This window comes from Acinonyx jubatus, chromosome E2, assembly GCF_027475565.1.
Source record: "Acinonyx jubatus isolate Ajub_Pintada_27869175 chromosome E2, VMU_Ajub_asm_v1.0, whole genome shotgun sequence".
Taxonomy (NCBI): domain Eukaryota; kingdom Metazoa; phylum Chordata; class Mammalia; order Carnivora; family Felidae; genus Acinonyx; species Acinonyx jubatus.
This window is the reverse complement of record NC_069396.1, coordinates 33,415,167-33,440,985: the sequence shown is the minus strand read 5'-3', so window position 1 is coordinate 33,440,985 and position 25,819 is coordinate 33,415,167. Positions and strand designations below refer to the sequence as shown.

Here is a 25,819-nt window from a genome sequence, read left to right as displayed (position 1 = left end):
TTACTGGGAATTTCTCAGAAAGGCAGGGTAGTTTGAAATTCCTTTCCCAAAATGGATAAATGACCAGAAATGTGAATTAAATAAAAGTCATCCAAATAATAATCCTTAATTTAGGGAAAGTATAAATTGCACATAATGTAAAATAGTAGTGTGGTTTAGATTAGTGTTTTGAATCTAAAGTAATGGTTATTTTTCTTAGAATGGAAGATAGAAAAAAATTGTTTCGAGTGTGTTCTAGTTTGTATTGAGTTATTTCTTCATGATGTTGTTTAATTGTTTTATGTGCAGTTCATGAGTGTCTAGGGCTACACTTAATAGCTGTAATCAAATATAAATATAACTTACTTTTCAGAGCCAGTATAGTGACTTTTTGAATTTTATTAGTAATGACCTTACACCGATTTTTGAGTGCCTTTTAGGTGCTAGGCTGTATGAGCAAGGCCTTATTACCCCACCCTCCTGATAAGGAAGCTGAGATTTAGAGAGGTTGAGGAACTCCTTCTGGGGCATTCATTTCTTTAGCTATATTTATTGAACGCTTTATGCCATGTTCCACTCTCCAGGTCTGAGGGATCCAGGCGTGGATGAGATAAGCAAGACCACTGTGCTCACGGAACTTACAATCTCAGAGATTTAATGTAATTTTATCTAGGAAGAAAAAATGACAGCATAATTGGTTCAGGTGCTGTATTAGATGGGTTTACGTTGAAAGGCCTCTCCGAGGAGGTAACATTTGACCAGAGGCCAACATGAGAGGTCATATAAAGTCAAAGGCAGGATTCCATCCCAGGTCTGTCTGATCCTAAAGCTTAGTGTATGTTCTGTGAAACTTACAGGAACTCCCTACTTCAGTACATAACATATATCTGAAAAGGAAGGTCAAAAAAATAAAATACGCAGATTTGATTCAAATCTGTGCAGAAGCTGGCACGTTCTCATGCAGGCAGTCCAGAAAAGGGCATTGGTTGGAACCTTTCTAGGGCCCCAGGTAACAGGAGGCAGAAAGCCAAGGTATCTGTTACCATATAGCAAAGCACCCCAAAACTTTCTATAGGTTTCTATAGGGTTTCTATAGGTCAGAGATGGTTTGTCTCTACTCTACAATGTCTAGGCCAGGGGTTCTCAACTAGGGGCAATTTTTCCCCACAGGAAACATTTGGCAATGTCTGGAGGTATTTTTTGTTCTTATAACTTGGGGGTTGCTGCTGTTATCTAGAGGGGAGAAGCCAGGGATGCTGCTCTTATACCCTACAGTGTAGAAGGGACCCCAAAGAATTGTTTGGTCCAAAATGTCCATGGTGCTAGGGTTGAGAAACTCTAGGGTTTCTGCCAGAAAACTGGAAGGCAGAACTTCTGAAGTCTTGTTCACTCATACGTTGATAGTTGGCTCAGGGCCTGTCAGCCGGAACACCCATAGGTGACCTCTTCATATGACCTAGGCTTCCTTATAACATGGTGGCTGGGTTCCAAGGGTAAGAGTTGAAAGAGAAAAAAGAGCAAACACATGTGAGTCAGGTGCAAGCCGTGGTGCCTTTTACGACCTAGCCTGTCGTGTTCATGTGTCCTGTTGCTTATAGAAGTCACAAAGTCCCCCCCAGATTCAAGGGGAGGGGAAGTAGATTTTACATCTTTATGGGATGTGGCAAGGCTTGGGAAGATCATGCAGAAATGGAAGTACCATTGTGGCTATTTAATATATAATCTACCACAGCAGGGGCTCCTGGGTGGCTCAGTCGGTTGAGCATCCGACTTCAGCTCAGGTCATGATCTTGTGGTTTGTGGGTTTGAGCCCCGCGTCAGGCTCTGTGCTGACAGCTCAGAGCCTGGAGCCTGCTTCAGATTCTGTGTCTCCTCTCTCTGTCCCTCCCCCATTTGTGCTCTGTCTCTCAAAAATAAATAAATGTAAAAAAAAAAAAAAATGTATAATCTACCACAGCAAATTCATCACTTTCCCTTCCCACCTAAGACGTTAGAGAGCTAGCCTGCCTGGGTGACCCACACCCTTCTGTATAACTGTAAACATAATTGTTTGTTGCTGTTGTTCCATTTGTCCTGTGTCGGAAGAAGGGACAGTAAGAAAAGACTAAAAGTGAGCAGGAATGGGAAGGGGAAGTTGGGTCAGTCAAAACCATAGAAACCATTGAAGCCATGGAGGTGTAGTGGCCTAGCCCTGTGCAAACAACAGTTGTTGACTACGTAGTGGACTTAGGTCGGTGAGGAAGTACTCTGATTTGGGAGACATCTCCATGCTAGTTCTGCCTAGCACTGTGATGGCAACCTGTGAAAGGCTGAATTCCATCTATGAAAGCTAGCTCAGGCTTAGCACGTGCTAAAGAAGGAAATCAAATGAAAATCCAGTGTCTGGAAGGCAAGGACTATCCGTAGAATGCTCCCTTGTTATGATTATTTCAATTGTGGACGTCTTTTCAAACTCAACTATGTAGCTCACAAGGAACTGTGGAAATTCGGGCTCAATATCAAAAGTGTTAATTATAATAGCATATATTAAGATTTAACATGCGGTGTTTTGATTGTTTCTTTTCCTACAAAGTAACTTGTCTTAGAGAAAGACAAATGTGTATTTCACTTTTGTGTTTTAGATTTTGCTAAGCATGTTGACTTTCTAGAAGCCATAAGTAGTGCCTTGAGGGCCCTTTTGCAAACAATGGCCTCCAAGAACATTTCTCAGGTAAGATTCTTAAAAATTTTTATATGAAACCAGCAAAGATTCTGCATTATGGAGGCAAAGTTAATAACTTTTTTTTTTTAAGTATTTATTTTGGGGGGGCGCCTAGGTGGCTCAGTTGGTTAAGCGTCTGACTTCGGCTCAGCTCATGATCTCACGGTTCATGAGTTCGAGCTCCATGTCGGGTATTCTGCTGTCAGCTCAGAGCCCACTTTGGATCCTCTATCCCTCTCTCTCTGCCCCTTCCCCACTTGCGCCCACTCTTTCTCTCAAAAATAAAAATAAACATTAAAAAAACATATTAAAACTATTTGTTTGAAGAGTAACGTATGATCCTTGTAAAGAGAAATCATATGTGCTTAAAATAAAAAGTAAAATATTTTCCTTCTTCCCGCCAGTGCCACCAACACACACAATCTTATCGATGTAACTTGGTTGACGTACAGGTCACAAATATGTTCTCTGAAAGCCATCAGTCTTCTGTAACAGTTTACAGAAATTTTCAAGCATGCCTCCTGACCCTCCACAGTGATCCACAGGCATCTCTGTGATAGGTGCTTTCTCACTTTTATTTTTTGCTTTTTATTAAGGAAATTTTCAAACATCTCTAAAAGCAAAGATAATAGTATCACCAACCACAGGTGTCACTGAGTTGGCAACATCCTGGCCTTCTTGTTCTCTTTATCTCCCTTATGCTTTGTTTTTGTTACCTGGACTGCTTTAAAGCAAATTGTGTTTATTTCACCCATAAGTATTTTATTATGTGCTTCATTACGTGTCTGTGACAGAAAATGGACTTTTAAAAAACATGACCACAGTACCATTACCCCCAAATTAACAGACATTGCTTTATCATCATTTGATATATGCAGTCTGAGTTCAGTGTTTTCTGACTGCCGTGAAAATGTCTTTTTCAGTTGCTTTTGTTTAGATCAGAACCCAAACAAGATCTACACATTGCTTGTGGTTGATACTTCTGTTTCAATTTTTTTTTTTAACGGCTTTAGTGAGATTTAATTCACATACCATACGATTCACCCATTTGAAGTGTACCATTCAGTGGTTTTTAGTATATTCACAGGTTCTTAAATCTCTTAATTTAAAACATTTCCCCTACCAGCCCCCCTCTCCTTTTTCTATTTATTTATTGAAGAACCTGTTATTTGTCTTGAAGAATTTTTCTCATTCTGAGATTTGGCTGGTTGCTAACAATGGTAATGTTAATGTGTCCCTCTGTGGTCCGTATATCCTAGGAAGCTAGGTCTAGAGCCTTAATTAGATTTGGGATCAAATTTTTTGGCAAGAATAATTCATAGTGTTGTCTGTATTTTCTACTTTCCTATCACAAATTATGTATTTTCATAAATAGTGATGTTAAGATTAATCAGTGGATTCCTTAGTGGTTGTAGCCAGCAGGGATTACTGTTGTCTAGATCCGTTATTTTATCAGTGGTTGCAAAATGGACACATTCTAATCTTGTCATTTTTTTTACATTTATTAGCTGTGATTCTACTATAGAGAAAAACTTTCCGTCTCCTCAGTTATTTGGTAACTTTGAAATAAAGTCCATACCAGAAAGATGGGCTAAGTGTATATGATTCTGCACCCCTACACTTTTCTCCAGAATAATATGTTAGTGCCCTCAGCAATCTCAGAAAGTGATCAGTGAGGTGTTTTTTTGTTTTGTTTTTAAATTTTTTACATTTATTTATTTTTGAGAGAGAGAGAGAGAGAGACAGAGCACAAGTGGGGGAGGGCAGGGAGAGAGGACGACAGAATCCAAAGCAGGCTCCAGGCTTTCAGCTGTCAGCACAGAGCCCGATGCGGGGCTTGAACTCAAAAACTGCGAGATCATGACCTGAGCCGAAGTCGGACGCTTAACCGACTGAGCCACCCAGGCGCCCCCAGTAAGGTTTTTTAAATATCATTATGAACTTGTGGTTTTTAATAGATTTGTATTTCATTCCAGTATAAGCTTTTTTTCTTTGATGCAGAAACTGCCCCATCTGTCGGGACACTTGAGTGGCTTAGTCGATTAAGTGTCTGATTATTGATTTCGAGTCAGGTCATGATCCCAGGGTCATGGGATTAAGCCCCATGTGCTGAGTGTGAAGCCTGCTTAGGATTCTGTCTCCTTCTGTCCCTCTTGCTCGCCCACTCTCTCTCTCTCTCTCTCTCTCTCTCTCTCTCTCTCCCTCTAAAAAAAAAAAAACAAGAAAGAAAAGAAATGATCCCATCTGTTGGTAGTAGAAGTCTCTTCTCTTTGGCTCCTGAGCCCACTAGATTTGAGAGCTTCTTGGGTACGAGCAGCTGTCCCAGACTCATCTTGTACTTTTCCTGCTTGAAACCTGGAGTCATTTTCCCCAGCAGCGCTAATATCTTTAGTGGGAAATTAAGTTTTGGAATACTTTTGCTATGTTGTCTTTGCTTCTGGACTCTCTTAGTGGAAATAGCTAGGAAATAAGAATTTCATGGGAAGAGAAAAAATAAATCACAATGTCATACTGATATTTCCAGTTTAAGTAAAAAGGCTAAAGTATTTTTACTTAACTTTTGATATATAATTGTATCTTTTTTGTACTGCAAATCTTGCTTCTTAGCGATGTTGAAATTATTTGCTTTATCCTACAGAATGTATTTAATAGTTTCAAGATAACAATGCTGTTATTACTAACAGTAACACAACTGAATGTAGTTTAAGATTTCTTTGTGATTCTTCTTGTCCTTAGGAAAAATTCCTCCAAGACTGTACAAATTGCTGTGTTTTAAAGTTGCTTGAAAAAATTCTCTCTGTGGCTTGTTATAAAGTTAGTTTCAATTGTTTTAGCTTTCCTTTCTTTAAGAGTCCTTTTCTCATTTTGCTCTAATTTTTATTTTACACAGTTTCAGTAACAAAACTGAAACAGGTTGGAGCGGCTGGCTCAGTCGGTAGAGCATGAGACTCTTAATCTCAGGGTTGTGAGTTTGAGGCCCATGTTGGGCATGGAGCCTAGTTCAAAAAAAAAAAAAAAACACACAGAAAAACTGAAACAAGATATATTCAGAGGAAAATATAATATGTACATACGATGGGATATTTTTCAGCTTTAAAAAGGAACACAATTGTAATACTATCACCTAGGTGAACCTTGAAGACATTACATTAAGTGAAATAAACCAAACACAAAGGACAAATATTGTATGATTCCATTTATGAGGTACCTAGGACAGTTAAATTCATAAGGACAGAATGTAGAACAATGGCTGTCAGGGGTTAGGGGAAGGAGAGAATAGGGGCATCCTGTTTAAGGGGATGGAGTTCTGGGGGTGGATGGGTGATGGCTGGTTACACAACAGTGTGAAAGTACTTCCTGCCACTGAGCTGTACACTTCAAAGTGTATCCGTTTGGCCCTGTTCTTCCCTTTCTGGTAACCATCCATTTTGGTTTTTGATTTATCATTCTATCGTTCTTTTTTATTTTATTTATTTAAAAAAAATTTTTTTTTCAACATTTATTTATTTTTGGGACAGAGAGAGACAGAGCATGAATGGGGGAGGGTCAGAGAGAGGGAGACACAGAATCTGAAACAGGCTCCAGGCTCTGAGCTGTCAGCACAGAGCCCGACGCGGGGCTCGAACTCACGGACCGCGAGATCGTGACCTGGCTGAAGTCGGACGCTTAACCGACTGCGCCACCCAGGCGCCCCTCATTCTATCGTTCTTATTTTAAAAACATAAGCAAATATGTAGGCCTTTGTATTTCAGCCCTTTCTTCAAAGTAGTGCTTCTGCCCCTTGCTGTTTTTCCCTCCTTTATTAATCATCATAGTACATAGGTATCTTTCTCATTTCTTTCTTTCTTTTTTTTTTTAATTTATTTCTTTTGAGAGAGAGATTGTGCGCAAGAGAGAGCATGTGCACAAGTTGGGGAGGATTGGAGGGAGAGGGGGAGAGAGAATCCCAAGCAGGCTCTAGGCTGTCAGCACAGAGCTTGACACAGGGCTCGATCCCACAAACCATGAGACCATGACCTGAGCTGAAATCAAGAGTCAGATGCTTAACAAACTGAGCCACCCAGGCTCCCCTCTTACATCTTGTTTTACAGCTTCATATTATTTACTCCGTCGTGTAGGTGTTCCTTATTCATTCAACCTGTCTGCTATTGGTGGGTATTTTACTTTCCAGTCAGTCTTTGCTATTATAAATAGAACCACAGCAAATAACTTTTTTACAGATGTTATTTTGTGGTTTTGCCATTGAGTCTTGGGGATAGATGCCTAGAAGTGGGCTTGCTGGGTCAGAGAAGAGATGGAGTTCTAATTTTGCTAATTACTGCTGTAGTCCCCTCCTTAGACTTTGAGCCATCTTGAATCTCCACCAGCAGTGAGAGTGCCTATTTTGCTGTAGCCACACCAGCAGAGTACATTGTCAGAATGTTGGATTTTAACCAGTTTGATAGCTGAGAAGTTATACCTCATTCTAATTTGCATTTCTCTTCTTCTGGGGAGATTGGATGTCTCTTTATGTATTTTAAGGGCCTTTGGTTTTTTTTTTTTTTTTTTTTTTCTGTAACTGTTCCTGTGTTTTCTCAGTTTTGCTATTTTGGTGGTGGTCTTTTTCTTCTTCATATATAAGGCCAAATCTTAGGGCCTCGCCCCCAGTCGACTTAAGCAGAAACTTTGGGGAGGGGCCCAGTGGTCTATATTTGAAGAAATTCTCCAGGGGATTGGCATGCACACTAAGTTTGGGTGTGCTATAGTAAGTGTGCTATACCATCCTTGCTCCTTCCTTTCTAAAATCTTCCAGTGTTGATTAATATGTCATTAGACCATACCACCCACTTCTCTTGGTTATAGCCATCCATAGGGTGCCCAAGGCACCCTTTGTTCCTTAAAGATTCCTGCTGTTGGGCTTTATTACTCTTCAATAGTCCTGTCATGATTCTAGGTGACTTCAGGATCCACATAGATGCTCCCCCAAGTGACCTGGCTTTGAAGTTCCTGGACCTCCCTTTCTCTGGCCATCTTGTCTTCCTTCCTACTTCTACTCCATGGCCACACCCTAGAGCAGTGCTTCCCACACTTTATCTTGGTCCACAGCATAGTGAGAATGTCTCTGGTGCTTTTCTGTCAAATACAGTATGCGCTGTTGGTCTTTAATATATAAACCTTAAATTTTTTTTCTTTGTATATTTGAGAATTTTCTTTCAAGAACATAACTTTTGACCCTTAGTTTCTTTGAAATGGGAATGGTAATAATGGAGAGAGGATTAGAAGACCCTATACTGTAGGGCCTGTAGAAATATAAAGTATTTTTATTGATTTTGCATGATCCTCAGCAGTAGCTTACTGGGTCAGTCTGATGTTTAAAGAGAATTACTCCCTGCTCATGCCCAGTTAATGTCTAGGCATTCATATATATTCAGACCATAGATTTTCAGATTGGCTATGTATTGGACATGAGCATGGAATTTGAGAACTAGAAGGACCCTGGCTCTCTAATGCTTTACAAAAAAAGGAAACCAGGGACTAGAGGTGCTGAATGACGGCACTAAGACTGGAGTGCGACTGTCCTGCTCCCCTGTCTAGTTCTCTACCTTGTAGGTTTGTGCACACTGGGCAACTTAACGTTTGTGAGTCATGCTGGTAGTAAAGCAGCCTGCCTTCATCATTCATAGCAGCCTTGTTCTGGCTGTGAACAATCCTGTGGTTGGTGGGATTGTTTCCAGTAGAGTGTTTTCTAAGAAACCTGAGCCTATGAGCTATTTCCTTTAGATTTGGCAGAAGCAGTGCAGATGATTCAGAAATGAGCTTGTTTAGAATTGTTGAGTATCTTGGGGCACTTGGGTCAGTCAGTTGGGCATTTTACTCTTCATTTCAGCTCAAGTCATGATGTCACAGTTTGTGAGGTCAGGACCCATGTCAGGCTCTGCACTGACAAGGCAGAGCCTGGTTGGGATTCTCTCTGGATTCTCTCTCTTCCCCTCCAACTCTCAAAATAAATAAATAAACATTAAAAAACCTGTTCAGTATTTTATATGTGTGTGTGTATATACATATGTGCATTTTTGTGTGCATTACTTAATCCTCTTAGCCCCTCTGCATGGTGATCACTGTCCCTGCATTGCTCATGGAGAAATGGAGAACTTAGTGGGGTCAAGTATTTTGCACAGGATTGCTAAGTGGTAAGGAGTAGAGCCAGGTTGTGAATTCAGGATGTCAGATTCCAAATCCAAAGCCCTTAGTTACCATGCTGGGCTGCTCCTCACAGGTGATAGCCTGGCAACATGATATTCGAATTCTCTTGTGATACCTGCGTCCACATATGTGTTCAGATTATCTTAAAATGAAAATTATCACTACACGGCAGAAGCACTATATAATTTCATGGTTTTTACAATCTCTAATAATTTACCATACCACACACATCTCAGGGTGAGTTCTTGCATAGATTCAGCCAATTTTTATTAAAGCTACAGGATTTTATTTACATTTTCAAAACGTTCTTATGACTAACGTTAAAAAGAAATTTGAATCTCTTTAGTCTGCGTACATCTGACCAAAAGTCTTCTTCAAATGAAACTAATAGGAAATGAAGCCCCTCTTACAGGCCTACAGCTATGGTAAATTGAGTAATAACAGTGACATGAACAGGCCTCATCTTAGTTCAAGAATACCAGCTGTATTTAGGAGCGATTAGAGTAAGTAATAACTTTTCTTAGTGACATTCCTGTCAGTCCTGTTGTGCGTACTATTGGAACTGGTCGAGTTTAACACCATAAATACTCTCTTCTTCCTTTTCAACAGTGCATGACTCCCGATCAGCTGATGACATTGTGCACAGCCGGCATTCATAGTAGTAATACAGGGGTGAGAGTAAACGTTGTTAGTATTTTAGGAATCACTGGCAGCGTCCTTGCCAAAGAAGATGGAACACTGGAAACTCTTAAGGTAAAACAATATGCTTCTAATGTAAAATGTTAAATCATTAGAAACAGGGTAATTGTTGGTGTGGGATTTTTTTTTTAATTTTTCTGAGAGAGGGGGAGGGAGGGAAGGAGGGAACATGAGTGAGCGAGGGATAGGCAAAGGGAGAGGGAGAGAGAATCCCAAGCAGGCTTCATGCCCGGTGCAGAGCCTGACGAGTGGCTCAATCTCATGAGGGTAAGATCATGACCTGAGCCAAAGTCAAGAGTCGGACACTCAACCAGCTAAGCCACTCAAGCACCCCAGTGTGGGATTTTTAAAAACTTCTGCTGTGGACATCATGAGAAGAAATCCTATCAAGAATTTGCTTACTGGGGCGCCTGGGTGGCTCAGTCGGTTAAGCAGCCGACTTCGGCTCAGGTCATGATCTCGCGGTCCGTGAGTTTGAGCCCCGCGTCGGGCTCTGTGCTGACAGCTCGGAGCCCGGAGCCTATTTCGGATTCTGTGTCTCCCTCTCTCTGACCCTCCCCCATTCATGCTCTGTCTCTCTCTGTCTCAAAAATAAATAAACGTTAAAAAAAAAAAAATTAAAAAAAAAAAAAGAATTTGCTTACTAAAGTACATTATTAAAATATGCCCTTTGAATTTGGCTTGATCTGCCTACATGAATTAGATAGGTACTTGAAAAGTTCAGTTGCATTTTGCCGTTTAACTTTATTCCAGAGATACTTTTTCAAAAATGAACTTGTCTGCAGTGAAAGACGAGTTCAGCATTGTCTCAGGTACCTCTGCTTTTGCTGTTACATAAAATATGAGCATGTTCCATTCTCCTAGTGATGAAGGAACCGCTCGCCAGTTCTCTTAGCACGCCCGGTCAACGTGCATTCTGAACAGTACCACACAGTCCCCTCTGATGCCACTTCGTAAATTTGAAGCCGCAAGCTTCAACATACTTGCTTCCAGCACTTCATCGAGGCACAGTCGCTCAGGAACTAATCTGCTCGAGACACGGCATCACTAGTAACTAAAAGGACAGTGATAGTAAAGTTACCCTTCATTGTGGTAATAATTGCTGAAGTATTAATTACTAATTTATGGGTAGTAAACCATTTATTAGGAAGTACTTAAGTTGCTTACAACTTTACAACAATGACTCATTTTTTTTTAATGTTTATTTATTTTGAGAGAGAGAGACAAAGCATGAATGGGTGAGGAGCAGAGAGAAAGGGAGACACAGAATCCGAAGCAGTCTCCAGGTTCTGAGCTGTCAGCACAGAGCCTGACATGGGGCTTGGACTCACCAACCATGAGGTCATGACCTGAGCCGAAGTTGGACGTTCAACCAACTGAGCCACCCAGGCACCCCAACCATGACTCATTTTTAAGAACCTTATTTTGAAAAGATACATGCACATAACGAAACAGACCAGTAAAAAGAATATTAATGAAAAAACTCCTCTCCCTTTATAACTTTCCAAGCCCCCCCAGTTTAACTGTAGAGAGGCAGCCACTGTTACCCCTTTCTTCTGTGTTATTCTAGATATATAGACACATAAACGAGAGAGAATGTAGCTGTGTGGTTGTGTGTGCGTACGACCATGTGCATGTTTAATCACTTCCCGCCCCTTAACACTGTAATTCCCAAGGTCCACTTGAGCGGAGCAACAAGTTTTTCTCAGGCATAACAGATTTTTTTGAATGTTTGTATTTAGTCACATTTCCAAACATGAAGAAAAGCCGAGGGGCACCTGAGTGGCTCAATCGGTTAAGCGTCCGACTTCAGCTCAGGTCATGATCTCATGGTTCGTGGGTTCAAGCCCTACATCGGGCTCTGTGCTGACAGCTCGGAGCCTGGAGCCTGCTTCAGATTCTGTGTCTCCCTCTCTCTCTCCCCCTCCCCCACTCACATTCTGTCTCTCTCTCTCTCAAAAATAAACAAACATTTTTAAAAAAATGTTTTAAAGCTCGGTATTAAAGGCATCATGGTATTTTGCCCCTGTTGGTTCAGTATGCATGTCTTAAAAATAGGGACAGTTTGTGACATAACCACCATTATCACACCTTACACAGTCAGCAATCATTGTTTAATACATCTCATACATGGTCCATATTCAGATTTTTTTCCAGTTTCAAAAACATTTATTTATGGATAGTTCATTTAAAGCAGGATTTAAGTCAAGTCTATGTGTTATGTTTGGTTGTGGATCTTCTAAGCCTCTCTCAATCTGGAAACTTCTCCCTGGCAGTGCCTACCACTACCTGTTTGTTTGTTTGTTTGTTTCTTCTTTTAAATTTTTTTTTTTAACGTTTATTTATTTTTGAGACAGAGAGAGACAGAGCATGAACGGGGGAGGGTCAGAGAGAGGGAGACACAGAATCTGAAACAGGCTCCAGGCTCTGAGCTGTCAGCACAGAGCCCGACGTGGGGCTCGAACTCATGGACCGCGAGATCATGACCTGAGCCGAAGTCGGCCGCTCAACCGACTGAGCCACCCAGGCGCCCCTCTTTCTTTCCTTTTGAGTAAGCTCTATGCCCGTTGTGGGGCTTGAACTCAAAACCCTGAGATCACGAGTCACACACTGTACCAGCTGAGTCAGCCAGGCACCCCTACCACCACCTGTTATTTTCCTCAATTCCTAGGGTTGTCTCATAGTGTCCAGCCTTCTGGATTTGTCTGATTGCTTCCTTGTGTTGTTAAGCTTGTTCTTTTATTGTCTGTATTTTCTGCAAACTGGAGGTTAGATCTAAAGGCTAGATTAGATTCAGATTCAGGCTAATCTTTTTAATAAGACTACTTCCTACGTGATACTGTGTGTTTCATATTTTATTATAGAATATTGAATCTAAACACTATCCTAGAGGTTGTCTGTATAACTTAAATTTAGATAAGGAAATTGGGGCCCAGAGTGGGTAATGAACTGTCCAAGAGTCAGGCTGTTATTTACGTCACAGCTGGAGCTTAGACTCGCTATTCTTAGCATTTCCACTCTCCCACTGATAGTACCAGATGTGCACATCACCCTTAAGACATAAAGGATGAAGGAGAACAGCCAAAACAAAGTAAGTTTACTTTTGAACAATTCTTTGCAGATTGGGAATGGCCTGTTCATTAGCCAGCTAATTGTCAAAGTATGGATGGGTGTTAAAGATCATTACAGGGAAGTACTTCTTTTTTTTTTTTTTTAACATATATTTATTTGCATCTTGACAGGGAAAGGCTTTTTGAGGGAGATGGGAAAAATTTAATTTCCAAAGTCAATCTCTCATAGATCATTTATGGATTTTAATTTATTTTATTTAGGAATGTAAACTTAATTTATCTAGTTTATATTATACATGGTGTATTTATAAATACATGTGAAGTCTTTAATTTTTAGTTTTTCAAAGTTTAAAAAAATTTTTTTTTAAGTGTATTTATTTTGAGAGAGACAGAGCATGAGCAGGGGAGGGGCAGAGAGAGAGAGAAAGAGAGAGAGAATCCCAAGCAGGCTCTGCACTGTCAGCACAGAGCCCAACACGGGGCTTAAACTCACAAAACCATGAGATCATGATTAGAGCTGAAATCAAGAGTTGGACGCTCAACTGACTGAGCCACCCAGGTGCCTCAGTTCTTTCAAAAAAATTTGTCTCTGGCATTTCTAAGTTTTAAAAGACCATGTGTGAATTGTTGCCACATTCAAAGTTAGTATGGATTTTGGAAACTGAGGTTAGAATATTGGACAATAACAGTGTGTTTTGTTGTCTCCAGACCATCGGGTGCTTTCTGCTTGAGGTTGCCACTAAAGATCCCTCCCTCGTGGTGGCAGGGGAAGCCTTGGATGCCCTCTTCGATGTTTTTGCAGATGGGAAAGAAGCTGAAAGGGCCTCAATTCAAATTAAACTGTTGTCTGCTCTGAAAGAATTCCAGCCAGTCTTCAAAACGAAGGTATGTAGCTGTTCTGTTTAGAAATGCTTAGGTCTCAGGGAGCCCGGGTGGCTCAGTCGGTTGGGCGTCTGACTTCACCTCAGGTCATGATCTCACACTTCGTGAGTTCGAGCCCCACATCGGGTTCTGTGCTGACAGCTCGGAGCCTGGAGCCTGCTTCGGATTCTGTGTCTCCCTCTGTCTCTGCCCCTCCCCTGCTCACGCTCTGTCTCTCTCTCTCTCTCTCTCTCTCTCTCTCTCTCTCTCTCAAAAATAAACATTAAAAAAATATTAAAAAAAAAAAGAAATGCTTAGGTCTCAACGTCCTACGAGAAGGGGGTGTGTGTAGTTCCCTTCATGCAATTGCAGTGATTCACAGAGCACTTCATCCCCAGAACTGAAGAATGCTTGTTGGCTGAGTCAGAGCTCCGTCCTTTCGGTTGAATCACTGTGATGTGGGCCAAAAAGGGGTAGACAAGGTCCCCCCCTTGCCACAACAGTTCAGTCGCGCTAACAGTGCTCCTGTAGAAGCACTGAAGTCTGTCGCCTACAAAGCACTTTCGTATACATTGGAAACTTATTTTATATCATTAGAGGTAATTCATTACAGGTGGATTTCCACATTATGAGTATTTCCCTTTGATGCTCTGAAAAAAGGGCAAAGTCCAGGCTGATCTCTGTTGGAGAATGTAGCTACCTTCATTGACCCATTTATTTACTTATTAGTTTGTTTATGTTTATTTATTTATTTTGAGATAAAGACAGAGCACACGAGCAGGGGAGGGGCAGAGAGAGAGGGAGAGAGAGAATCCCAAGCAGGCTCTGCACTGTGAGCACAGAGCCCGACGCAGAGCTCGAACCCATAAACTGTGAGATCATGACTTGAGCCAGATGCTTAACTGACTGAGCCACCCAGGCTTCCCCTTTTTATTTATTTTTTGTTTCAATAGAAACATCAAAACTAACTTTCGGTTAAAAAGTAATTTTCAAATACTTGGTGGCTGGGGGAAAGCAACCAGTAATTGAAAAAAGATTTTTTTTAAGTTTTATTTGTGTGAGAGAGGGCAGGAAAGGGGCAGAGAGAGAGAATCCCAAGCATGCTCTGCGCTTACAACGAACTGTGAGATCATGACTTGAGCTGAAATGAAGAACTGGATGCTCAACCTACTGAGCCACCCAGGCACCCTGCAACTAGGAATTTTATTTTATTTTATTTTATTTTATTTTATTTTATTTTATTTTATTTTTAATTTTTTTTAATGTTTATTTATTTTTGAGACAGAGAGAGACAGAGCATGAACGGGGGAGGGGCAGAGAGAGAGGGAGACACAGAATTGGAAGCAGGCTCCAGGCTCTGAGCCATCAGCCCAGAGCCCGACGCGGGGCTCAAACTCATGGACTGCGAGATCGTGACCTGAGCTGAAGTCGGACCCTTAACCAACTGAGCCACCCAGGCGCCCCAACAACTAGGAATTTTAAAAACAGCCTTGAATCACATGTCTACAAGTTTAAGTTTACCATTCTCCACTTACCTAAGTCTCCATTTCTGGGAGTGCCCAGCTATCTCAGTCTGTGGAGCATGCAACTCTTGATCTCAGGGTTGTGGGTTCAAGCCCCATGTTGGGTACAGAGTTACTTAAATAAATAATAATGATAATAAAAATAAATAAATACAAAATCTCCATTTCTAAATTATGTCATTTTGAGAAATAAAAATACTTGTATTTTTTGCTTTTAGATTTTAAATTAAACCGTTGCTTTAAAATCTTTGTCAAAAGAATAGAGGTTTTGGTGAAAAATTAGCCTACTTCTGTTGTTTTCCAGTATATTTCTTTTATCTAACAGGCTTCTAATGCAGATTTCAGTTCTCGAGGAGAGAACTCTGTGATAACTTTTTAGGAGAATATGACTGTATGTCTAATAATTTAATAACTGTGAGGTAACTGCTTGAGCTAAAGCCAACCTTATATGTCTAATACCTTAAATTTTCTGAAGTTCTTTTGAGGCATAAAGAGTTTTCCAGAAGAAAAGAAAAACAGCAACGCACACCATGCACATTCTATGTCATAGTTACATCCGGAGTCAGTGTTGGTTTAAGAACATCAGTATTGGGGGGTGCCTGGGTGGCTCAGTCGGTTAAGTGACCAACTTCGGCTTAGGTCATGCTCTCATGGTTCGTTTGTTCAAGCCCCAGTTGTGCTGACAGCTCAGAGCCTGGAGCCTGCTTTGGATTCTCTTTCTCCCTCTCTCTCTGCCCCTTCCCTGCTCACACTCTGTCTCTCTCTCAAAAATAAATAAGCATTAAAAAAAAAAAAAGAAAAAAAAAAGAACATCAGTATTGGTTTGTTTTTAACATTTTTATGTTTCAGCATCATGTATTTAAAAATGTAGTAATAGTGGCTAACATTAAGATTCACCAGTGTGTAATTTAAGTTGAATGGTTTATCCCTAGTTGAGGCCTGTAGGCTTTTTTGTTTCCTGGGTTGTTGGGTTTTTTTTAATTGAGATACATTTGACCTATAGCTTTGTATTAGATTTAGGTGTTCAGCATAATGATTTGATATGTGTATATATAGGGAAATAATTACAATAAGTTTGGTTAACATCCATCACCACACACAATTGCAATTTTTTTTTCTTGTGATGAGAACTTTTAAGAACTTTTAAGCTTCTACGCTCATAGTAACTTCCACATGTATGATCAGAGCTGCTAACTACAGTCACCATGCTGAACATGACATCTCCATGACTTATTTATCTTGTAACTGCAAGTTTGTGCCTTTTGACCCACTTTGCCCATGTTTGTCTGTTTTTTAAGCAGTGAGGTTTTATTCTCCCCTGTTTTCTGCCTCATTGGTAACCACATTGAATGATGTTTCTCCACATAAAGAAGGATGTGCATTAGTGTCTCCCCCTTTGTTATCCAAACCGTAGACTAACATATTCCCAATCCAGTACTCTGTGTGTTTTCACGTAACACTGTCGCCTAGAGATATTTCCATACCAATATTAGTGGGTGTGTCCAATTGTTCTTAGAGGGTACGGGGCCTTGAAACTTCTGAAAGAGGAGTCTGCAAGGCAAGGAGAAAATATCCCGTTTCCCTGCAGCTGCAAGGAAAGCAGATGTGGTTGAGCCTTCAAACTACAGAAACCAGTGTGTAGGGAGGAGTTATGTAAACTATGAACCAGCAAAATAACCCCTAACCTCTGTTCCGATTGATTTTCCTACTTAATATGCATTGCTCTGGTAATGATGTTTAATTGTTTTTCTTTTCTCAAAGGTATAAAGCCCTAGTGAAGTTTCTTTGTTAGCCAGAAAGGCAGCCTGTAGTTTTTCATATGAAGCTCCTCTGTGAATGAAGCCACAATTGCATTAAAGACTGTTTGGTATATATTTAGCCCCGAGTTTCATTTAAACACTATATAAGGGGTGCCTGGGTGGCTCTGTTGGTTGAACATTCAACTCTTTTCAAGTATATATATATTTTAAGTTTATTTTGGGGGGGGAGGGGCAGAGAGAGAGAGAGAAAAAGAGAGAATCCCAAGTAGGCTCACCACTCGGCACAGAGCCTGATGTGGGGCTTGAACTCCCAAATCATGAGGTCTTGACCTGAGCCAAAGTCAGATGCTTAACCCAGTGAGCCGCCCAGCCTCCCCTAAAGATATTTTCTTTATTTTTTTATTTTTATTTTGAGAGAGAGGGGGTGCACCAGCATGGGGAGAGGCAGAGAGAGAAGAGAGACAGAGAATCCCAAGCAGGCTCTGTGCTGTCAGCTCAGAACCCAGTGCAGCTTGGTATCAGGAACCAGGAGATCACGACCTGAGGCAAAATCAAGAATTGAATGCTCAGGGGCGCCTGGGTGGCTCCTTCAGTTAAGTGCATCTGACTTGAGTTTTGGCTCAGGTCACAATCTCTCATGGGATCGTGGGATCGATCTCTGCATTGGGCTGTGTGCTGACAGTGTAGAGTCTGCTTGGGATTCTCTGTTTACCTCTCTCTCTGCCCCTCTCCTGTGCATGTGCACGTGTTCTCTCTCTCTCTCCCCCTCTCTCTCTCTCAAGTAAACATTAAAAAAAGAAGAACCCACTATACAATGCATTTTAACTAAAGAACTTCTCTAGAGCGGTGCCTCTCGAAATTGCCCTGTGATCAGCAGCATCGTAATCACCTGGTGTTTTGTTACAAATGCAAATTTCCAGACCCAAGTCCAGACATGCTGAAAATCAGAAACTGTGGATGGGCCCACCCATCTGTTTTTGTTTTTGTTTTTATGTATGTATGTATGTATGTATTTGTAGAGAATGCGCCTGAGTTGGGGAGGAGCAGAAAGAATCCCAAGCAGACCCCAGTGTGGGGCTTGAACTCTTGAACCATGAGATTACGACCTGAGCCTAAGTCGAACGTTTAACCGACTGAGCCACCCAGGTGCCCTGTGTTTTTTTAACAAGCCTTCCAGATGATACTGTTGCATGCTAAAATTTCAGAACCACTGCTCTAGACTGGAGGCGAGGTCTAGTTTACATACCATAAACCTTATTCTTTGGAACGCTACAATTCAGTCGTTCTTGTAACTATTGTTTACAAGGTGCATAATCTTACTTTATCTTTATGGCTCACACACTATATTCTTTTACCTTGGAAAGTGAGAATCTTTCACCATATTCTAGCAGCTCTTTTTTTGTGAAAATAAATACACCCAAAATCAAATGCTATCTTCTCTAAAAGAATTAGTAATGTATATCAAATCACATATGATTTTTTGGCAGATACGAAAAGAAGGGAGAGGTAAATACAGTCCAGATCAGCTGTGTGTTCTCGACAATGTGAAGATGAATTTAAGAAGGTTTGTCGCTTACCAAGAAACTGTTGAGAAAAGACTGACTACTTGAACTACTGAAAGACCAGTTCTTGCCCCAAGTGTTCAATGCTAAAAAGTACCGAAGGGTTTCCTTTGAGTGTATGTGTTTCTAAAAGTCATTTTTTAAATCCCCATATCCTGTACATTAATTTGAAGTTTGCAAAAACTTCAAAACCTGTCGGAAACTCTCTTTTGAGCTCTGGGATCTCTGTGGCATTTCTAGTTTCTGTAAGTGATGTTTCCTGCATGTTTTAATCACTGGAAACACGAAGAGGGGAAGAGTAGAAACACAAAGGAATCTCAGGTGGCTCTTCATCAGCAGCAAAGAAACTTTCAAACAATCATGTTTTCCTTGAATTTTGCAGGAAGAGAAAATCCAAAACATTGCTTGGATGCTCTTTAAAGCAAGTATCATTTTATATGTGCTGCCAGAGTGAGCAAGCCAAGTATCATTTTATATTAGAGGAATCTTTAACTAAATATGAAGACAAGCTTTTAAAAAGGATTTTGGTATGAAGTAAAGCAATTACATTTACCTTTTCTGAAGAAGTGAGTGGATTGAGTTTGTATTCCAACTATTTAGTAGAATATACTAATGAATTAATGAGACCATTGTCATCCTCTACAAATGGAGCTGATCAGTTACTGCTGTGTAACATCACTCCTTGTTTAATTTGATATGGAATCAATTAGGAGAGAATATTTTTCAATAAATAACTTGGTAATTGAAAACTTTGTGTCTTACAAAGTCTTTTTTAAGATACCAGATAATCCTGTTCCTGGTCGTTTGCTTGCTAATGGATATTGCTTTGACTGTATGTGAGACATTAAAAAGACTTACACCAGGAATCCCCAGCATTACTCTTCAATGTCCTTGCATTAATAGGGTGACAGCTGGAGCAGGGGATGGGGGAGTTTCAGTGACATCATTGTCTGAGGGCGGGGGGGGGGGGGGTAGGGTGGGGGGTGGTGGTTCTAGACCAGCTCCATTGTCCATTCATTTGCCTGATCAGAAGAGTTGTTGATGAAGATTTGGAAATTTCCCCACAATTGATCTCAGTTGTCCTGTTAAAAGGCCCAGTACCTAGTGTAGGGCTTACCTTTCTCATCTAGGTAACATCTGTCACTTCACACACTTCAATTTTATTCCTTGTGATGAGAACCTTTAAGATTTACTCTCTTAGTAACTTTCTAGTACACAATACAGTATAGCTATTGTCACCGTCACATTACATCCCCATGACTTCTAACTGAAAGTTTGTACCTTTTGTCTCCCTTCACCCATATTGGCATCTCCCCCCCCCCCCCCCCCCCCGCCCACACACACACTTCAGGCAACCACCAATATGTTCTCTGTATCTATGAGCTTAGGTTTTTTTGTTGATTCCTCATATATGTGAGATCATACACTATTTAATTTTCTCTAACTTAATTTCACTTAGCATAATGTTCTCAAGGTCCATACATACTGTTGCAAATGACAGGATTGCTTTCCTTGTGGCTGAGTAGTATTCCATTGTGTGTGTGTCGGGGGATGAACACACACACACACACACGCACACACTTTTTCTTTATTCATTGATGAACACTTAGGTTGTTTCTATGTCTTGGCTATCATAAATTATGCTGCAGTGAACATGAGATGTACAGATGTATTTTTGAGGTAGTGTTTTAGTTTCCTTTGGATATATACTCAGAAGCAGAATTGCTGGGTCATATGGTAGTTTGTTTTCAGTTTTTTGAGGAATGTCTGTACCTTTCCACAGTGGTTGCACCAACTTACATTCCCACCAACAGTGCATAAGGGTTTCCTTTTCTGCACATGCTCACCAACACTTGTTTTCTTTTGGATACTAGTCGTTCTCACAGTTGTGAAGTGGTATCTCATTGTGGTTTTGAGAGAAGGATTCTTTCAATGAAGAACAGCCTCAGACTTCTCTCTGCTTCAGATATTTACAGACTATAATTATTTTCAAGGAAAATAAAATGTCTAATTCTAGCACAGGCCCTAATACCTAGTAGGGTCTTGATGAATATTTGTTGAATGAATAAATGTTAGTGAGTTTCTGTTTTATTAAGCAACCTCTAAAGCAGTTGTCCCGTAGAATATTAGAAGGGGAGGTCTTACATAGAAAACATGCCATCCAGAAATTTCAGAGTCTAAGGCATTGGTAGTTTGGCTTGTATCGTTACATTTAATTTTGCTATTTGAACAACAGGGAAAGATGGGAAAAGATTAAATATACTTTGTGGCTCTGTTTACATAATAGCTCAGTAGAGCATGCAAAATTATTCACGGCACAGTATAATAGAAACTATCGTTTTCTCCTGTATGACTATAGGGAAAAAAATCTTTATTTTTATTTTTAATATTTATTTGTTTCGAGAGAGAGAGAGGAGAGAGAGTGCACATGCACACACACACAAGCAGGGGAGGGGAAAATAGAGAATCCCAAACAGGCCCCGTGCTGTCAGCGCAGAGTCCAACGTGGGGCTCCATCCCACGACTGTGAGATCACAACCTGAGCCAAAATCAAGACTCAGATGCTTAACTGACTGAGCCACCCAGCCACCTCAAACAATCTACTTCAAAATATATTTATTTGTAAATCACCCAGAATAGTCCAGTAGAAATGAGCACTATTTTAAGTGTTGAAGTACAAATTCAGGTGAGATCCGTTGTTTTAGGAGATATTTTTAAGTGTTCAACCTACCATGGCATGTTTGCCCAAAGGAAATGAAAATCACTGCTTTACTTCTCATTTTTTTAACTTTTTTTGGGGGGGGGACCTTTAAGATGGAAATTATTTTATTTTATTTTTATTTTTAAAGGAGAGAGACAGCATGATCAGGGGAGGAGCAGAGAGAGAGGGAGACATAGAATCTGAAGCAGGCTCCAGGCTCTAAGCTGTCAGCACAGAGCCCGATGCAGGGCTTAAACTCACGAACTGTGAGATCATGACCTGAGCCGAAGTCGGATGCTTAACCGACTGAGCCACCCAGGCGCCCTATTTTATTTTAAAATAGAATTGATTTTGAAATAACAGTCCTTTAATTACATTTCTTTATTTGCAATTTTATCTCTTGCTTTTATTTAGCCTTTTGAAGAAGTACCTTTGAGTTGTCAGGATAGGGAAGGGCCCTTATCTTTTCGGCATTCCTGTTCACCCAGTTCTGCTGGAGGCTTGCTTCCTGCCTTTTCGAAATTGCATGGACCAATATTTGATTGTATTTAGCCAGTAGATAGGACATGAGCAATTTTACAACTCACTTCACAATATCCAGAAATTCTTTATTTTCAGGAACAATAATAAAATCATACTATAGTATTTTAAAATATCCACTTTGAGCAGAAGACTCCTTGTCTGTGCCATTTGATTTTTGTGAAGTATGGATTTCTAGTACATGTGTAGCCCATACATCTGTCCCTTCAAAAGAAAGTTTTTCATTGTTTCTGTCCTATTAATGCTTTAAGTCTTCTAAATAGACCATGATACTCATAGATTGTCTGTTACCAAAGAAATTCTTGGCCTCTTGGATGATTCCACCATAGGACTTGGAAAGTTGTGAAGCCTGTGGACAAATGGGGTCTTCTTTTCTGGGGCAGCTTATTAGACCATCCTTATGACTGCACTGGGTCCATTGTGCCCTGTGCCTGTATTTACTGTCCACTTGTAGACCCTGATCCGCCTCCCCTCTTGTCAATTTTGTGACCTACCCTAGAATTTTATAATAAACTTTATTTTTTTGATAGCCACGATGAATTTTTGCTGCGTATAGCCGGAAAATGCCTGTAATTTTCTAGAACTTTTTCTGGACATATCCATCTATACATCCATCGAATAATATATTGTTTCTGTAATGGGAACGTACTGTTCTATAACTTGGCTTTTTTCTGTAACAGTAATTTATGAATGTATTGTTATGTCAGAATCATCGTTAGGTCTAATGGTAGCCTTTTCTTTTTGAAAATGAAAACTACTTCATTTCTATTAGATGTTCTGTTAGATCTTAGTTTGATAGGTTGGGGTAAGGTTTGCTTTTCTCTGCCTGTTCTCGAGACAGCATTTTTAAACATTCTTTTGAGTCTTCCGGTGGTTTGGAGAGTTTAATCTTCCCATTTGTTGAACCTAATCCCAAATTGTATACAAAATAAACTCATAGGAAAATAAATAAATACATACATAAGCCCATAGAAACTCTAGGATGAGGACCAAAGACTTAGAAATCTAGTACTGGTTTTACAGTAATAATTCTCACCCTTTTTCAGGTCATTAATTTCACTTAGAATCTGATGAAAATCATAGACTCCTCAGCTAAATGCACTGCATTAATTATCTTTTGTGTAACAAGTTACCCTGAAATTGGTAGCTTAAAATAATGAAATTTATTATCTCTTAGTTTCTGTGGGCCAGGAATTCAGGAGCCACTTAGCTGGGTGTTTCTTCCTCAGGGTCTCACGAGCTTGCAGCAAAGATGCTGGCCATGGCTGCAGTCAACTGAAGTCTTGACCGGTGCTGGAAGATTTCTTCCAAGGTGGCTCACTCACATGGCTGTTGGCAGGAGGCCTCATTCTTCACTGTGAGTGTCATCATGACATAGCACCTGGCTGCCCCCAGTGTCAGTGTTCCAAGAGAGAGGAGGAGAAAGCTAGTCTCACAAGTGACATCGTCTCTTTTGCCACATTTTTATTTGTTAAGTCACTAAGTCCAATCCATACTCACATAGAGGAAAATTAAGTTGCGCTTTAAAAAAAAAAAATTTTTTTTTTTAATGTTTATTGATTTTTGAGACAGAGAGAGAGAGACAGAGCTGGTGCGCCAGCGGGGGAGGGGCAGAGAGAGAGGGAGACAGAATCCCAAGCAGGCTCTGCACTGTCAGCACAGAGCCCAATGCGGGGCTTGAACGCACAGACCATGAGATCATGACCTGAGCCAAAATCAAGAGTCAGATGCTTAACCAGCTGAGCCACCCAGGCACCCCTAAGTTGCACTTCTTGACGTGAGATATATTAAAGAATTGTTAGATGTAGACATATTTTTTTTTCAAAGTTTTTTATTTGTACGTATTCAAAGTATTTTATTTTTAAGTAATCTCTACGCCTGATGTGGGGCTTGGACCTACAACCCCAAGATCGAGTCACATGGTCTACCGACTGAGCCAGCTGGCTGCCCCAGTAGACATATTTTGAAATCACCACATGCGCATACCTTTATATTTTGCTTAGGGGTTCAGAGTGTTTTTGGATTTATTTGATTTATTTGATTTATTTACCTGATTTATGGGCATCAGGTTGAGAATTGCAATTTTGTACTACAGTTGGTTACTCTTCAAGGTTTAAGTTGGAAGGTATTCTGAGCAACTCTAGATGCAATTGTTTCTTAATAAATATTACCCAGATATTTACCACCATTTTAGTTTTTCTTCCCAATGAATGAAGTGAAAGTAGTTGAAACATGAAGTAACTCAAGTTTCTAACTTGCTTTTATGTGTAATCCTTTCAATGGTTTCCATTACTCACAAGATACAAAGTTTCAAATCCTTTGCTATATCCTGCAAGTAGCATGACCACACGGCCAGGTTTGCCTGACTAGGATTGTGCCTGTCAGACCAGCATAATTATTATTTTTTTAAAGTTTTTATTTTTTACTTACTTTTTTGAGAGAGAAAGCAAGCGTGAGTCAGGGAGGGGCAGAGAGAGAGGGAAAGAGAGAGAATTCCAAGCAGGCTCTGCACTGCCCACAACGCAGAGCCAGATGTGGGGTTCGAACCCACGAACCGCAAGACCATGACCTGAGCTGAAGTCAGATGTTTAACCAACTGAGCCACCCAGGCGTCCCCCAGCATAATTATTGATGGCACTGTATTTGACTGCCAAAACGGCCCTGGATGAAGATTAAAATAAATTGATGAGACACTGTGAGATCTAGAATTGGGGATGGGACCAGGATAGAAAGAGCTATAATGGACTGAGACAACTGACCATGTCCAACTTGCGATGTGGAGTAGATGATAGCGTTTTATCAGTGTTAGATTCCCTGTTTCTATCACTGTAGTCATGAAAGAGAATGTCCTTGTAAAGGGGCAGGATGTCCCTTGACTTACTCTCCAGTGATCCCAAAAAATAATCATTTATATATAAATGTAGAGAGAATCACGAAGCAAATGGACAAAAGGTAAACAGTAAATCGGGAGAGGGTACATGGACTTCTCTGAACTATCCTTGCAACTTCTCGTTGTTTGAAATTATATTAAAATAAAAACTTAGAAAATGAATATTTAAAAGGCTGAAAAGTACTCCAGTTTAGACATTAAATTATAGGATTATCCTACCCATAACTCCTTGCATAGCCTGGTCCTCCTTGACCCTCTGGTCTCCTGTTCTGCTCTCCGCCTCACTCTAAGCTTCAGCCATTCTGTCCTTTACTCCTTTGTGTGAGCATGTATATGCATACCCACTACCGGGCTTCTTCCTCCTTGCCCCAGGCCCCCTCCCCCTCTCCCCTTTCATCTAGTTATCTAATCGTCCTTCAGAACTCCCAGGGGTGCCTGGCTGGCCCAGTCAGTAGAACACTCGACTCTTGATCTCAGGCTTGTGAGTTGGAGCCCCACGTGGGGTGTAGAGATTACTTACAAATAAAATCTTAAAAACAAACAAAAACTCAGTTCGATTAGCAATTCCATAGGGAAACTTTCTCTAACCCTTTAGACAAGATCAGGGGTCACTATTCTAGACACTAAGAGTGTTTACCCTTTCTTCATAAAGCACTTCATTCTTTTTTTAATTTCTTTTTAAATTTATTTTTTGGAAGAGTGCAGGCAGGGGAGGGGCAGAGAGGGGGACGAGGAACCGAAGCAGGCTCTGTGCTGACAGGCTGACAGCAGTGAGCCCCATGTGGGGCTTGAACTCATGAACCACGAGATCAGGACCTGAGCCAAGGTCGGATGCTCAACTGACTGAGCCAACTGAGCCACCCAGGTGCCCTAAGAGCATTTCATTCTTGTTCAGATTTATTGAAGCTCCTAACTGTGTGCTGGGCATTCTGCTAGATACCGAGGACACCAAGGTAAACAAATATAGCCCTTGTCTCGCAGAGGTTAAGGACTAGTAGGAGACATACAATCTATGTAAAATTACAGATATGACAAATGCTACCAAGGGGGAGGGTACCTGATGCTACGAAGCTACATGGGAGACCAGGGAAGACTTTCCTGAGAAACGATAGAAGCAGTTAACTAAGAGAAAAAGCAGGGAGAATAGTTTCCAGGAAGAGAGAACAGCATGTACAAAGATCCTGGGGCTAGAGAGAGTGAGACAAGGATGAGGGGCCAGTAGAAGCTCCCCTGTGGTGGGTGTTCGTTGCTGGGTATGACCAGTGAGGCAGGTGGGGACCGGACTGCCAGGGTTTTTTAAGATGTCACATCTTTATCTTACAAGCAAATGGGAAAATAAAGTCCTTCAA

At 40.6% G+C, this 25,819-nt stretch overlaps 1 protein-coding gene across 5 annotated transcripts in view; it reads left to right on the top strand.

The window, feature by feature from the left end:
* Positions 1-25,819, top strand: part of HEATR3 (HEAT repeat containing 3) — a 68,923-nt gene that overhangs the window by 21,111 nt on the left and 21,993 nt on the right. Inside the window, exons 12-15 of one of the 5 annotated variants that reach the window (XM_027044521.2) lie at positions 2,601-2,689; positions 9,473-9,616; positions 13,342-13,518; positions 22,810-22,937. In XM_027044521.2, the coding sequence (XP_026900322.1) occupies positions 2,601-2,689; positions 9,473-9,616; positions 13,342-13,518; positions 22,810-22,937 (538 nt within the window). Of the gene's footprint in view, positions 1-2,600; positions 2,690-9,472; positions 9,617-13,341; positions 13,519-18,264; positions 19,089-22,809; positions 22,938-25,819 lie in introns of those variants that run through there. The other 4 variants (XM_027044522.2, XM_053210511.1, XM_027044523.2 and 1 more) reach the window with 4 other exon arrangements.